The sequence below is a fragment of the Bombus bifarius genome, unplaced genomic scaffold (genome assembly GCF_011952205.1).
Source record: "Bombus bifarius isolate JDL3187 unplaced genomic scaffold, Bbif_JDL3187 scf7180000007996, whole genome shotgun sequence".
NCBI lineage: Eukaryota > Metazoa > Arthropoda > Insecta > Hymenoptera > Apidae > Bombus > Bombus bifarius.
The window spans coordinates 1,575,141-1,590,878 of NW_022884376.1; the positions used below are offsets into that span (position 1 = coordinate 1,575,141).

The window sequence follows — 15,738 nt, forward strand, 5'->3', positions numbered from 1 at the left end:
TTCAAGTAGCCGCTGGCACTCGAGCTTGTGTCTAGCTTGAAAAGGCGTAGACGAGACACGTGGAACGTGTCGTCGCGTCGCGGCGTCGGTAGCATTGTCGCCGAAGGAAGAGAACTCTTAACCTGCTGCGGGGTTGGGTATGACCCCTTGGCTCGTCCACGCAGCCAGCCTTTTTCTTCAAAGAACAATTGAGCGCGCTTCTCTTCCGCTTCTTCGAATCCCTTTCCGTTTCAAGCGTTTTCCATCGCGAACCTTGTAACCCACGGGAACGACTATTGTCTTCGATCAGGGATCTTGTGAAATAGAATTACATATTCTATTTTCCGGTCAGCGCGGTGCGGAAACGAGAAAGATAGCCAGTAGGCGACTAGTTCCAATCTAGATGACTGGCCTGGCTCGCGTGAGATATCAAAAACTGTAATGTATTATCGTTTTCATGGAATTGATCGAACGGTACTTGAAATCGCTTGCTCATTGAATTCGACCAGATTAACTTTATTTCCAAGGGTGTAAAGTACAAGTCCGATCTTTTATTTTTCTAGTCTGTCGATGTGAATTTTTACTAGATCCGAAAATTCTGGGATATTGGTGAATGACCGTACTGTACTATAAGATTCTTCATTGGATCGAATAGTTGAAGCTTGCTTGATATAAACATTTATAAATATAAACATTTCTCTGGAAGAAATTCAAACACGAAGGTTAGTCCGACACGCGACCTCGTTTATTTACGATATAACATCTTATTTGCAGTAATTATAAACAAAGTTTATATAAAATACAAAACAACGAACATTTTCGAAGCTTCTTCGCCTTGAAAGACGGAAATACGCTCGATACTCCCAATGAAACGTTTCTGTTTTTGCGTAACGAAATGCAAGACGACTGCCAGATAGTATTAGTTGCAACGATCAATAAGCCCTGACGTCCCACGGTTACTTCTCTGTGAAGTGTTCCTTCTCTGTGAAGTGTTTACGCCGTTCGTGGTTACCGACTACGTCGAATGCCTATAAATAAACTACTTGGCACACCGGTCATTATGCGGATTGCCGATAACTCTGTCTAAGACTGGCGAATAATCAGGAAATCGCGATACGCCTTAGGAATAATTTCAGGTACAGATAAACGGTGGCCTATTGGCACGATGTATCGCTCGACCCATTTTCCCCCGAGGATTAACGCGACGAACTGAACGCTCACGGGCTTCGTTTCGCTCTCAACAATGCAGATATTTCGTAGTTGGCGATCGCACGAGGTTTACCTTAATCGTCGAAGAAGATGAATGGACTTGATCGTCGTGGGACTCAAGGTCTTTGACCTTAACCGCAGCAAGAAAAATATTAGCAAACTATAATCCGTCGGATAATTACGTCTGTCCTTTGGCATAACGGAGATCACGATAGGCCAGTTAGCACGACAATGGTCGTTGACAGGCTGAAATGTATATCATGCATATGAAACGCATCGTGGCCTGCGCAGAATCTCTGCAAGGAAAGTTGTTGCCCCGCTCGAGATACAGGTTTTCTATTATTCAATCGATCTTTATGCATTTCTGCGTTTAGTTAATGGCACGTACTGGTTACGAAGGAGAAATGAGAAGTCGAATCTGTCGATTTATTGAGCTACAAAAAAAGAATTCGTGGAAGTTAATCCCGTGGCCGGTACCCGATCGGAAAAAATGAGCTTTAGTCTTCTTTTACGTTATACGTATACTGGTTACTGCTACACGTAACGCAAAGGGATAATAGAAGTATTTCGTTGAATATCAAGAAAAGAGAAAGTTTATCTAAACGCACAGTACTCTCGTGAAATCACCGAATCGATGGCATAATTGGACGTCTTGCGAGACATTGTACCCATCTTTGATCCACGATTCGATTTATAGATAAGATATTCTGAAATAACTATGATGTTTGTGCCATGCGTGGGCGTTCCTCGCTCTTGGAATTAAGATAGGATCGATAAGATGGCGTAAAGTAAAAGCTCGGACAAAGCGTCGTATTGTTTTGATAACGGTTTGATCTTCTGTCGCTTCGTAAACCATCTCCGCCTGTGGACGAGCGATAAAAGGCGTCAGTCGGACCACGCGACTTTCTCGTTGACCGACGATGAGTCGCGATTGAAGCTCTTTGTTCCGTAATCCGCATCATTCGTCTCTCAGCAGAGGACGAGTTTACCCATTACACCGTCAGCGTACGATCCGCGATAGTACGACCTAGGGTAACATTCCTGAGAATTTGCGAGTGTGCGAGTATTCTCGATCGTCTATCGCGCCGGATCCGTTTCTCGCGTACTACGATACGATTTCGAGCAAAACTGGCGCGAGGCTTTATTCGATAAATAACGTCAGTCGTTGGAGGTTTTTTTTATCGCCATTCGAGAGATACGATCGACTTAGGCGAGCACAAGTTGCATAACGGTGTCTTACGGATACCGATAAGGCTGAAATAAACGCGACGTTGTAAGAGCCGGCCAATTGACACGAGGCTTAATTACAAAATCGTGCGAGCGCGATTTATCTTTGGCGACCGGGACGATTCGTCTTCGATCAAGCGAGCACTTGTACGGACGTGAAACGATTTATGGCGTCTATTAAAAGCTCGAGAGCAGGGATCTGTCAGTGGTGGAAAAAACGTGTGAAAAGTCCGTGGCTAGGAGTCAGCCTTGGAAAATCGAGTATGGAAGTTATGCGCGCGTCATTCGAGCGGAGCAGCGAGCGATCGCTAGGCTGGCGCGGAGGAACGACGACGTCGTACGTCCTCGGAAGGTCACGCAAGAGAGAAAGGCCGGGTGGGAAGGAAAGTCGTTTGAATTTCGGCGTTTGAGCGACGAGTGCACTCGCTCTCGTTCCCCGTACGGCATTTCAAAGGAGAGATTCAAGGGTACCTAATTCTGGAGTATTTTTTCGCGTCGTCGAGAAGGCCCTGTCCCGTTTCGCGAAAGCGAACGATCTCCTAGGGTGGGGAACCGTAGCGTTCCGAACTGGTACTCTTTGGAACACTGTGAAAACTGAATGTGAATTTGAAGTCTACTTGGTTGCAAACGGCCGAGGACCACACTCCTCTGTGTGCCAGAGTCAAGCATGCTATTTTCGCGAGACATCCGAACGCACAGCGTAGCGTTCATCTCTGTGCAGATTATTCACGCTGGATTGCATTAAAGACAACGGCGCATTCTCCGCGTTTCTATCATGCAACAGCCTCGTATCGTGTATCCGTCAACGGCTCTTGCGACTACCTTAGCAATTAGTCTTTTCTATGCTTCTCTTTTCTTTTCTTCTTCTTTTTTTCTTTATTCTCGTTACGCGTGTGTACGTATGCTTGCGCGCACAGGCGCATCTAACTAAGTATGCACCACCTTGAACATGTTGCATGCACCCGTATGCACCGCACGAGCCAACGACACTAGACGCGTACGTACGCTCGCTGTTGGTTCAACGTTCCGTCTGCTTATTAAATGCAGCCACCGTGCTCTCGTGTTTCACTGGTTACTCGTTAGTACACACGAACGACGTGTTACGAACATAGACGAAAGTGTGGAGTATCGTATCTACCTTTACCGAAGAACAAGAGTACGTTAGCGGGCTATTCGCATCTGTTCGTCTTCACCGACCACGTTGTATTGTTTTCCTTTGGTTCGTTTTCTTCTGTTTGTCCGTCAGTGTGACTGCACATTTCTGGCTGAGCGGTTCAAGCACGAAACCGATTCTATTTGCTATCGCGTTTTATCGTCGCTAGTGGTAGATAAATAGTAGGTTGTGTGGTTCAAAACTAAGATTTCTATTTGCAAAGTTGGCAAGACCAGTATGTTTTTTTCGAACTGTCAGACATCGTGAGACAGGGTGTAGCGAAACATTTTGTCTCGCCTCGGAGCCACGCCCTATTTATATAATCCTCGATTGCTCTTCGTCAATATTTGACCGACGTCCCACGGCGTATAGTACTCGAAAACTCCATCTAAACTTTAAATCATCGTACTCGATCGTCTCGTTCGTCAATGATCTCTCGTCGTATCGACGATCCTGTTCGTTTCCTCCTGTCTTCAAACGTATATATACCTAGTGGAGTAGTATCGTGCGCGTACTCGTGTTTGTCGCGCGACAAATTTCTCTGTCTGTTCCTCGCTGTCTGTCTGCTTGTCACCCCTATCCTTCTTCCATCGCCCTCGTTTCCCTGGCCCTCTCTGTTGCTCTTTGAAGTTGCGTGAGTATACACAGAGAAATGCAGGATCAATAGGGTGGTGGAGGGTACGAAAGCACCCCAGCACGATTTCATGACTCATAATACACACTTGTTCGAGTCGTGCAGCGTTTCGTTCTCCCTTTATCTTACACGTGTCTCTGGTTTCCAAACAATTTTTATAACACGAAATACTTTGCAATTTTTGTTCCATTATTCTTTGAATTACGATAACGCGTGTCCGAGCTGGAATATTGATTTTCCACGATGTTCGTCTTCCCCACTTTTCCCACTGTCTCACGGCGAACAACGCTTTTTTCAGCTCGCTCTCGCCGAATTAATTAACACCGACCTGCTCTTGGAAACTTTTTCAACCGGTCTTTCGGCGAGCCGCGTACTTTCGGTGCCCTCGACGCGATCGCGTTCCCATTTCACCGCGACGAAAAGAAATTTTAGTTAATCAAAGACTGCCCACTGGGCTTATGCGACTCTCCGAGCTACTCTCTGACTTGCACGTTTCACGGTTTGTCTTTGTACGCCGTAATTTTCTGGAAAGTTTTAGAAACTACCTTTTTAACGTCTTTTATTTCTTACTCCGTTCAATTAAAGTCTTTGAAGTTGCATGATAAACCGGTTCTAACGAGCAAGGATATTTGTATAGAATATAGTAGACAAGAATCGGAATTATGCCTTGCTCTCGTGGTAGGGAAGAAACGTGATTGCCTGCCAGAAATCTTTCTTAACGACTTCCAAGTCGGAAAGAATTGCTGGAAAGGAAAGAAAGGAAGGAACGCGTCTGTAGATGCCGTGATCGAAGGCAGTCGAAGGTGTCCCGAATATCGGGGACCAGTTCGACAAGCCGAAACTCGAAGCCTGAAGATATCGTAAAAGCGAGAAAATAGTGTCAGGTATGGCGGTGGTTGGACAAAGGCAACTGCCATGCACGTGCATAACGGAAATAACCGACCTGGATAGTCTACGTTTGGCAAGGTTAGGTCGACGTTGCAAGTGCTTGTCTGTGAAAAAGATCGGACCTAAGGGGTGAGTCATAGAGCGGCCGGACATGGCGGTGCACGTTTTTCATCTATCGACCTGCGGTACAGAAAACGCAGGATTGGTCGTGGGGAAACTCGGCTCAGGCCGCTTCGCCGGTGTACAACCGTGCGTATACATCGTGGGGAGGCTTTGCCCGCTGAAAATCGATTCCAGATAATGGGCTATAATTTCATTCGCGTCCTACCGAATGAAAATCGAACAACTCGAACCGTATTGATGAAACTCTTCGATCAATCGAAGTGTTTGTACGCTGTTCCAGCGATTTTACAGAGTGTTTGCTTTCCTGCGTCCTGCGAGCTGAGAATAATTTTATGTGAAATGGTAGTTATATAGAAAGTTGATTTTATTTTCAAGTCACGCGTAATTAGTCGACTAATTTCAAACATGTTGAGTTATCTAAAGCTAAATAGATCCGGAGCGATAGATGTATAAATTCTTCTACGATCTCGTATATATTTAATATGGATACTCGGTCGCTCTTTGTATCTCTCGATCGAAGCAATATCCTGTTCTGAACGTAAGGTATTCCGCTTGAACCGATTTACGTAATATTCGTGTTTTTCCCCCAATAAACGACGAGGCTCAGTTCGATAATTATAATTAGACCGCCGATATCGGAGGCGGTGCGGCGTGAAAATAAAATCAGTCGCTGGTCAAGATAGAGCGAAGTGGCGCGAATCGGCGAGGAAAAGGATAAAATGATAGGTTTTTCTGTTCCTGTACGTTCGAAAGTCCGAGTTCGACTATCACCTGCGTTACTAGTTCTCCGTTATTTAGTTGCAAATTGCCCCGGTTACGACGTCGATCGCGTACAGTTATCACAATGAGAAAGTCGCGAACGATTCGGGAAAATTATGTTTTACCTGGCGTAATAGCTGGTAAATTATTGGCGAATCTCTACGATCGAGTCTACGATATATGACTTATTGTTAGGTATCTGATTCGAGCGTGTTCGGTACTAGATATAGTATCGTATCACCGCTCGTCTGTATCGCTACTCGGTACACGTATCATGTTATACCTGCTACGATTAGCTTGGTCTCCTGGATATTCCAGTTTACGACGACAAAACGAGTCTCGAATCGATATCGCAAAGACTTTGTCTCTTCCTCCGCCACTTTGTAACTTTAGATTGTATATGTACTTTGGTTAACATCTTAGGTGTTACGGGCGGACTGAAACGATGATTGACACGATGGAATAAACATCTACGTAGAGTAGCATTTTAGAATATAAACTAATCCCGTTCGAATCTAGTCCGTGCTATATATCGAAAAGCGACGCGACTTCAACCATAACCACGTCGTGAGAGTAAGAATGTTCATATTAGATTCAATAGAATACACGTGCAGGTTCGACCACACTCCGTTCGAAGAATGTTTGCTGTGCGCGTGAAATCACGAAGCATGTACGGTACGACTGAGAGTCCAATGTGAATTGTTAAAGAGTTCAAGGTTTAAAAGAATCGAGTCGTGTTGATCGTAGAATTCTGCGTTATTTCGTTACTTCATTACTGCGTTATTTCTGTTATGCCGTTAAATATAATTTCTGTTATACATCGAACGATTAAAAACGTGCTCACGACCCAATCTTCTTACGATGTATTCTATTACATATCGTGACACGTTTAACATCGATTAATTGCGTAAAACGTATGATTTGATGACTCGCGTTTTTCCTCTGCCTGTATTTTCCATATCTTGTCACCATCAACACGATGTCAGATAATTACTTTAATCAACTTTAATGCATGTACACCAGCTAGATACATCCTGGACGTGTGACATCGATGCGTCACGAGATCTTGTTCGTTTCTTTCCTTTTTTTTTTCCTTTTATGCAACTGGTTCGAGGTGGATCTCGAAAAAGGAAAGAGCTGCCGATCGTCGATGTCTGTACACGTAGACGCGCGTCTTACGATCTGTGCGTGGCCCTTGAATGGCTACTTGTTGGAAATGAAAGTAACGCGTTTCGAATGCCGGAGCATAGGCGACTCGATCTGGCTTCCCTCCCGTCCCTTCCGCTCTTTTCCACTCTCTTTCCCCGAACACGAACGGAGTAAACGTTGCCGCCGTGTACCGTAGAGCTCGATTTGTCCTTATGCCGCGACTAGCGTAAGTGTTGAAAGACAGGATCGTCCTTGAACGATAAAGCTTCCATTCCGTAACTCGGTGCGCTACGGCGAATGTCGTTTTCTTTCATGTTCCCAGAACCTTGAGGAATTCTCGGTGCTGTGGCGCTATGCGGTTTAATCGGTTTCGGGTCATCACGCGAAGCGAATACTTTTCAGAAGAGAATTCCACGAACACGATATTCCACGGTGCGGTACCCGGATACGTTCCTCTCTACGTGAATGAATTAAACTTTCGATTGATGAGGCTTCTTGCGTGTAGCCGGTAAAAGAAGGGGTCGTAAAATCGAAGTTACGTGTTTCGAGTGTCCGGCATAAACGTTGGAGTTACGACGGTACCAAGTTTACGTTTAGGTACTCGTTGAAACGCGTAAAAAAGGATATTCAATCTGGATATCTTTTATAGGTGGCGCTATGCGACATCTCGGATAATACGATTTATGATCTCGTTGTACGTATTTCTTTCGCATCGTCTTTCGCATCGATCATCGTGAGTCTACGTAATACGCGCGCTCTCCATTCACGAGGCTCGTTCAAAATGTGAATGAAAATTCGTCGGCGGAAGAAAGAGCTGGTCGAGGCTGTACGGTAGCGGTACCGTTGCGATTCATAAGTCCGATAAAACAGTCAGAACCTATGGGTCTCTGGCTTGGTGGTGCCCGACCAGTTGGAATCGCGGGTGTACGTTGCGGCAATGGCAAGCAGAGTCCAGTTTCACTTTTCGTGCCGAGCCGCTAAACGGTCAGAAATCTTTCCACCGGCAGCCTTGCGAAATCCTTCATTGTCCTGAGGAGGGCAATGCGTGTATGTGTGCCAGGAGGTTTTCTCAGTCGTCGACCGTGATGAATACATACACGTCGAGTACTGCCTAGCGTGCACACCGTCGCCGTTCGACCATGTCCCTGCGAAGAAAAATTCTCTCTTTCTCCCTTTGCTGTTGGCAGACGACGTCGAGACGTGGAGATATGTTCCGATCTGCAGCGGCACTCCACAGTAAACTTTCCAACGGCTTTTGCCACGTGGCTCGCTACATAAAACCCTATTCTTCGGGTAAGATGATTGCCAGATGTCGATACATCCTCACAGAATATTTTCAGCTAGCCTAAGGACTCGCTATAAATCTTAGGATCTGTTTAGCTAAGATTCTCCGAAGGGACAAATAGTCTTTCTCTCAACAGTCCCTAAATCTATCACCTACTACGGGAAGATACGAGAAATCTGTTTTTCTCACGTATGATGCTTCCCACTAGCAACTTTCTCTCGAGGACAGCTAGCACTTTTTTCCAACCACCGACACAGAATTAGCCAATTAACAGCGACGTCCATTTCCTTCACTTTCCGAATCAAGGCTTTCCTCAGGGAATCCGATGATCTCGCATCCTTAGACCGCATCATAGTTTTCCTCTGCAGCATCATTGTGACGAAAACTCAGTCGTTACAGTCAGCTAGAGTCGTTACACATCGGTTCGAGTCGATAGTTGGTAGTTCGCAATAATCGATCAGAGTTCTTCGGCATCTTAAGCAATCATCGTCCGGACTTGTACCGCGCATCAAAACGCATCGGCCAGAAGTCGAGCTTGTGATCGCGAATCGCGAACCACTAATAGTAATCGCGAGTTCTACGCAAAGTGTACGTATAGAGCATATCATAATAAATATATATATGTCGGGTTCACGTCAAGAATAGGATTAGGGGCGTTTAACGAACTTTCGCTAGGATTAGCCATGGTTGTTATACGATAGCGGTAATGTTTATTATCACAGTCGTAAGTATTACAAAGTTATCGAGTAACCGCGGTGATTAGACACGAATGACGGTGGCCTCAGGTTCGATAACGAATCCACGGCCAACGGGACGACGAATGCGATGTGATACACGATCCTGGTGTCACTCAACGTGCAAGTAGTACTGCTTTCGATAGACTCAATCACAGTCCAACTGAACTGCCCTTATATAGTCCTCTCCCCACCTCTCGGGTTAATCTTTGTTTTTAAGGAGAGCTATATAATTATTCCATACCTGTGTCAGGTACACGTCCTTGCCGTGACCCTGGCTACGTTCAGTGACCCGTTATGTCACTTCGAGCCCAAGCCCATAGTCCTAAACCTTGAGCACCCATAATCGAATTAGAACATTACAACTATTTCTTAGTTTTATTACTTAAGTGTAGCTATAGTAAAAGTCTGGACTAGGGTATTGGGATTTTTCTTAACATTCCAAAAGGGAAGCCCGGATGTCCTTTCGTCTCCGACATATATATCGTTAAATATATTCAAGTGTTTCTTCCTATCACTATCGCGACCTATCACCTCAGATCATTGGAACGCCATGGTCTATGCATCGACTCGAGCAACGAGTTACGGCAGCTTTTTCGAGCGCCTCGGAAGAAATTTTAAGAAGCCATGCTTCGTCGTTCGACCCACTGTCCCTCGAGAAACAGGGCTTCCGGGACAATCGATGAACAAAAATTGAGCTACGCTTTGGTACGATCGCGATTTAATATCAAATTTTTGTCTGTACATTTTTTACGATAGCTTTTGAAAGTGTATTTTTTATCGCCCTGATAACAAATTGATATTAATTTCGCAAGAAAGATAAATTGCTTGCTTGAAGTATATATATGTACATATAGGGTGTAATTTTAAACGAGAGATCAGAGGTATCTGTTATGTAACGATAAAAATAATGTTTAACGAAATAGAACAACGATATAAAATGATACGAAATTAATAAATAAAATAAAATTTTCCCATCTAGCTGCCGTGTATCTCACATTCGTTCCTTATCTTCGTATCCTAGTCACCGTACACTCGTAAAGACGTTACACGTTCCACGTAGATTCTTGCCACGTGTGCCAAATTTCCACGTGGCATCAAGCGTCTCGCCAGTCTCACGTGTATTCTTCAGTCCGTTATAACTCCACAGGAATTTTTCAAGCGAATTCGCTCTTCCACGCTCGAACGTAGTATCATCCTGCCAGATATTAAAATCTATATATAGTTTTGTTCTTTCCAATTACGTTTGACAATCTCATCGAAAAAAAAAATTCTATTGGCTCACTGGCCGACGCTCCCACCTAAGCACACAGAATAAAATTACCCTCTATAAGACCGTAATAAAACCTGTCTGGACCTACGGAATTCAACTATGGGGAACAGCAAGTAATTCCAACATTGAAATACTTCAACGCTTTCAATCGAAAACGCTAAGATCCATTATAAATGCTCGTACGTGATCAACGAACTAATACATCGCGACCTTAAGATATCAACAGTCAAAGAGGAAATAGCAAAATATAGCGACAGATACAGCAGAAGAGTCAACAAACATCGAAACCCCTAATTACGTCGGACCAGATTCGCAGGCGGAAGAGACACTGCCCGCTAGACCTAAACGCTAGATTTAATTAGTTATTTAAATTAAGCAATATTTACCTATTCGCAACATTTACTTAAAAATTATACTTATCTGTAATAAGTATTAACTTATTATAAATATTTAGTCATGTCACTGCACCACGCCAGAAAAATTGAAATGAAAATTCTCAACGCCAGAATTGATTGTAAATTTTATTAAATAAAAAGAAAAAAATCTCATCGAGCTTCTAAACTACGTCAACTGATTGTGCGTGTGTGTGTTTTTTTTACTGCAGGACCAGTACGAGAATCTGTCCCTGCACACGCAGAAAGGGATAGAGTTCCTGGAAAGGTATGGCCATTTCATTCGTGACCGATGCGCTATCGAGGTGGAATATGCTGCTAAACTCAGGTAAGAAATACTTGTGCGTATTAGAAGCGTGTTTTTCAGGTGCATAGATTTCTCGCGAGAAATTTATCGTTGGTGGCTGTTTTTGTTTAACCGAGATACACGCCTCTCTTTTTCTACGTAAATTAACAAAGGGGGCAGTATCCGAGGTTAACGATTTCAATAGGACATCCTGTATAATGAGCGTGTCTCACGCACCCCATGAGTTCACGGACACAAGATGTAGTCAGTAATATTGTATTAAAGGGCCCCCTTGTTTGTTCCGTGAATGCCGTCTACTGTTGCACACTTTTGTTCTATCTGGTGTCTCGAAAGCAGCTTATTTTCTCCCCTCTACCGGTATAATATAAACTGGTTTATATAATATCCACCTGATTTAATAAAAAATAACTTAATAACAAAAGAAAATATCGACTAATAAAGCCAACGTTATTTGTCGCATTTTTTAAGAAGAAACGATTGGAATTTAGCTACAGAGGTAGCGCGATTTCTTTTGAATTTGGCAGGGTTTAATTGCGACGAACGTTATCGGTGTCCCTTAATCAGTTGACGCATATGAAGTGTAGAGAATGATTCCGCGTGCTCGTCACACATCTATCCAAGGCACGTTCGTTCCACTGCATATAAATTATCACGGGCACGTTCCTCGCCTTAATGCGCCGTAATTTCTACGATACATGCTCGTGTTACTCGTACAAATGGAGTACCGTTTTACCGCGTGGCAGTTTCCCTCGATGCACCGTTGATTTTCATTAAAAGCATTCCGAACACTCTGCAAAATACGGTTATATTCTTTAAATCTAGCGCACTTAATTTCTTCGAGTTTCTCGGTTAGTTAGAGAAGTTCGGTGCAATGTACGACGAATTATCGGATACTAACCCAGATCTAGAAAAAAGAGCCCGAGAATCGTAAGACAGAAATAGCTTGTCATGTCCCTTTTCTTCTATCTCAGTAATTCGAACGTAAAAGAGTTCACTTGTGTCCAAAGCAGCTTTATCGACTCTTTCTTAGCTACCGACCTAGACCCTCGATATCGAAACGTAAATTACTTGGAATGTATTTCCGTCAAGCTTTTGAATAACGATCTCTAGATCTGGGCAAAGGATACCGGGAATCGACTTGAAAATAACTTTCCCAATTTTTGAACAGTGGCCCAGACCTACGAAGGGGAATTCAAGAGGAATCGAAAATAGCTTTTCCGATCCGACACGCGCACGTACATACTTGGACTTGCCTCCTAATTTACGGTTCCCGTTTCTTGGTATTTTAGAAATCATCGGCCGTTTTCACGAACCGTTTTCCGGTTTCGCGGCACGTTGAAGTCCGATAAACCGTATGGTTGATCTGGTATCAAGGACACGTCAACTTCCGGATGATAATGCATTTGGTGGCCGACACACATTTATCGCTCGCTCGTCGCCCGAGTGTTCAAATTAGAATGACTCGGCCGTAGTTATTTCTTGCTGCACGAATGACTAAACGCAATCTGAGCATGGAATTCTGGAAAACGTCCAGCTTTATTGTTCTACGTGAAACACGAGCTTCATCATCGTTTCGTCGCGCGGTTTTATAATGCTCAACGAGATTTATTTTTCCTTACGCTATTATGGAAATTCTAATCTTCGCGTTGCTATCAACAACGTTACGATCTGTGCTCAGTTCCAAAGGCGTCCGTTTGAAAATATCTTTAAACCACAAATAACTAGAAAAGGACCGACGTTGTTTAAACGTCGGATCTTTTCTTTTTTTTTAATCTTTCACACGAACCAGAGATAAATTATTTCCTTAGCAGGAGACGTTAGGTTTCTTCTTCGTACGTTGTCTTCGGCTTGACTATTGCACGTGATCGGCAATCTTGTTTCGTTTCTGATTTCAGACGTCTCGTGAAGAGCTATCAACCCAAGAAGAAGGAGGAGGAGGATTATCAGTAAGTATGAGCCAACTCAGAGGCGTAATACCGGATCCACGCTCCGTAGTAATGTTCCTCGACATGAATAATGCTTCAAAATAATTCCTACTGTAAAATACATTCTGCCTACTTTTTCTGTCTTATTTCTCTTCTTCTTGGCATGTAAATTATATTTTAGTAGGTCGTTCTCAGTCAGAGATAAATGATCCGGTAAAGAATATATTTCCTGTGTTTTTCCAAAGCGACTTTACTATTTGGCATTCGGCCCATCTTTTTATATTCTTAGTTATTTCGTGAACGTCAATCCTCGATATTTATTCCTCGTAGTCAGGATTGATCTCGCAACTGATCGCGTACGTCTTGCAATTCTTAAGAGTTACGAATGCTTCCTAGACTTTCGATTAGAATGCAAACGCGGCGCCTGAAAGTAAAGAAAAATTCTCGAGCGCCTTTGATATTCCATGCGTGGCATGACAGAAAACAGTAGCTAATCTCTTATCTGAGGGCGTGGGTAGATTGCATTATAAGTTGTAGTCAGTAACTGGCTCGTTACTGCGCTCATAGGCTTGTTTCTTTTCATGCTGCGGTTCGTTCTGCGTCATATTAATTTACGTAAACCAGAAGATTTATGACCTTGCGTCGTATAATTAAATACGAGACGATGTATGAACTTTGACCGCAGGTATAGTCCATGTCGAGCGTTCAAAATGGAGTTGAACGAGGTAAACGATCAGGCAGGACAGAGGGAAGTAATCGCAGAGAATCTACAGGCAAACGTGTTAAGGGAATTGAATATTCTCGTGAAGGACTTCAAGGAAGACCGTAAAAAGCACCTTCAAGAAGGCGCCAGATTAATGGCGAACCTGACCGGTCAGATTGGGAATCTGGAGCGTGCTAGGAAGGCTTACGAGAAAGCTTTCCGTGAGGCGGAAAGAGCAGTGGAAAATTATCAAAGGGCAGATGCTGATTTAAATCTCTCGAGAGCGGAAGTAGGTGGATGGTTTTGATCCTCGTTTCACTTTTGCACCTGAGAAATTTCGAATTAACTTGGCTGAGTAGCTTTTAACATAAAACTCTAAGCGAATATCGATCCGTGGATACTTGTCGAGGAATACAAGTTGCGTGGTAATAATCTGTGAACTCTGTATGGTTTATTTTATGCTCAGGTCGAAAAGCAGAGGATGAACATGACCTTAAAAACTCAGCAGAGTGAAGAAGCGAAAACCGAGTACGCGAATCAGTTGCAGAAAACAAACGACATGCAGACGCTGCATTATCACACGGCTATGCCAGAAGTGTTTCAACACCTGCAGGTATACGACATTGTTTGATCTATTATTTATCCGTCTGGAATCCAGAATTCCTATTCTTTGAAGATGTACACGATTTCAACGCTCTATATATCTTGTTGTAGGAACTCGATGAAAAGAGAATAAAAAACATGCGAAACTACATGCTAAAGTCTGTAGAAATAGAACGAGCAGTGGCTCCGATAATCGCTCAGTGTTTAGACGGTATCGAGAAAGCGGCAAACGAGATCAATGAGAAAAAAGACACGCTATTGGTAATCGAACGTTACAAAAGCGGCTTCCAGCCTCCGGGAGATTTTCCGTTCGAAGACCTTTCCGTGGCTAAAACGTATGACAGCAATAGTCAGTTGTCACAACCCGTGATGCAGCCGATACACAATCATCACCTGACAGCGAAGGGTACCGTTTCCGGTAGTAAAATCAAGAAGAGGGTTGGTCTGTTCGGCATATTCAGTAGCAATAAGGTAAATGTTGTTCATAGCGATTCCACCAGTGTAGTTTTTATTTGTGTCATAAGTATGTTTGTGATTCGAGCATTGTTCACGTTTTTTACTCTTTCTCTCTTCAAAAGTGTAAAAACGTCGAAAGTAAGAACGAAAGATAGTTACAATATGCACGAAATATTCTTTATCTTTTTGTAATTACCTTATTCGATGCTCATATTCGCATAATTATCTATCAACAGGCCTGAAATACGCACACAGATCTTTTGCAGCATGAGTGATTCGTGTAATTTTTAGTTTTCTAAATAATCCCAGTTTTCCGTTAATTTTTAGCGATGTTATTATTCGTTTAAAATTTCCTTTTTATTTCGTGCGATCTTTAAGGCTAAAGGGATGGAATAGGGATATAACGTTCATTCTATCTAGTTCGAACGATAATTTAAAATAGTATCGTGTTAATTTTCGCGTAGCCAGCATAACTTATCTTTCTTCTGTACTTTTTATTAATTTGGTGGATGGTTCGATCTGCCTGTGTGGTCTCTTGTTTCCAATCACCCGTGGACTATGAATTTGGATACTATTGTACTTAGTAAGTACACTACAAATCGCTTGCTCGCCTGCCACTGTGTAACATCAGCATTTTGTTCTGCATCGAGATATATATCAGTAATTACGTACGTTTGTTAGATGTGTCTTGTTGGCCGAGTACAAACTCAGACATCGTTGAAACAGTAAATGCCATTTTGCGTATTACGGAATATGTAATGTCCATGATATTTTCTTTACTGAGTTTTTACTCAACGCTATCGCCTGAGCCCCGTTTTTCCGATTCATTCGCTGAATGATACGCTTTTGGAATTTGTTTCATGCGAACAACAGAAGTTGATCGAGGTGGGCATAGCTTTGAAGGTCTGTCTATTTCTTTACTGTTGTCATTGTCTATTG

The 15,738-nt window shown here is 43.2% G+C and overlaps 1 protein-coding gene across 4 annotated transcripts in view; it reads left to right on the forward strand.

Annotated features, from left to right (window-relative positions):
• Positions 1-15,738, forward strand: part of LOC117205927 (formin-binding protein 1-like) — a 31,753-nt gene that overhangs the window by 12,443 nt on the left and 3,572 nt on the right. For 2 of the 4 annotated variants that reach the window (XM_033444782.1, XM_033444783.1), the window contains exons 2-7: positions 11,018-11,133; positions 13,008-13,058; positions 13,723-14,029; positions 14,207-14,353; positions 14,455-14,814; positions 15,673-15,702. In XM_033444782.1, the coding sequence (XP_033300673.1) occupies positions 11,018-11,133; positions 13,008-13,058; positions 13,723-14,029; positions 14,207-14,353; positions 14,455-14,814; positions 15,673-15,702 (1,011 nt within the window). The remainder of the gene's footprint in view (positions 1-11,017; positions 11,134-13,007; positions 13,059-13,722; positions 14,030-14,206; positions 14,354-14,454; positions 14,815-15,672; positions 15,703-15,738) is intronic. The other 2 variants (XM_033444784.1, XM_033444786.1) reach the window with 1 other exon arrangement.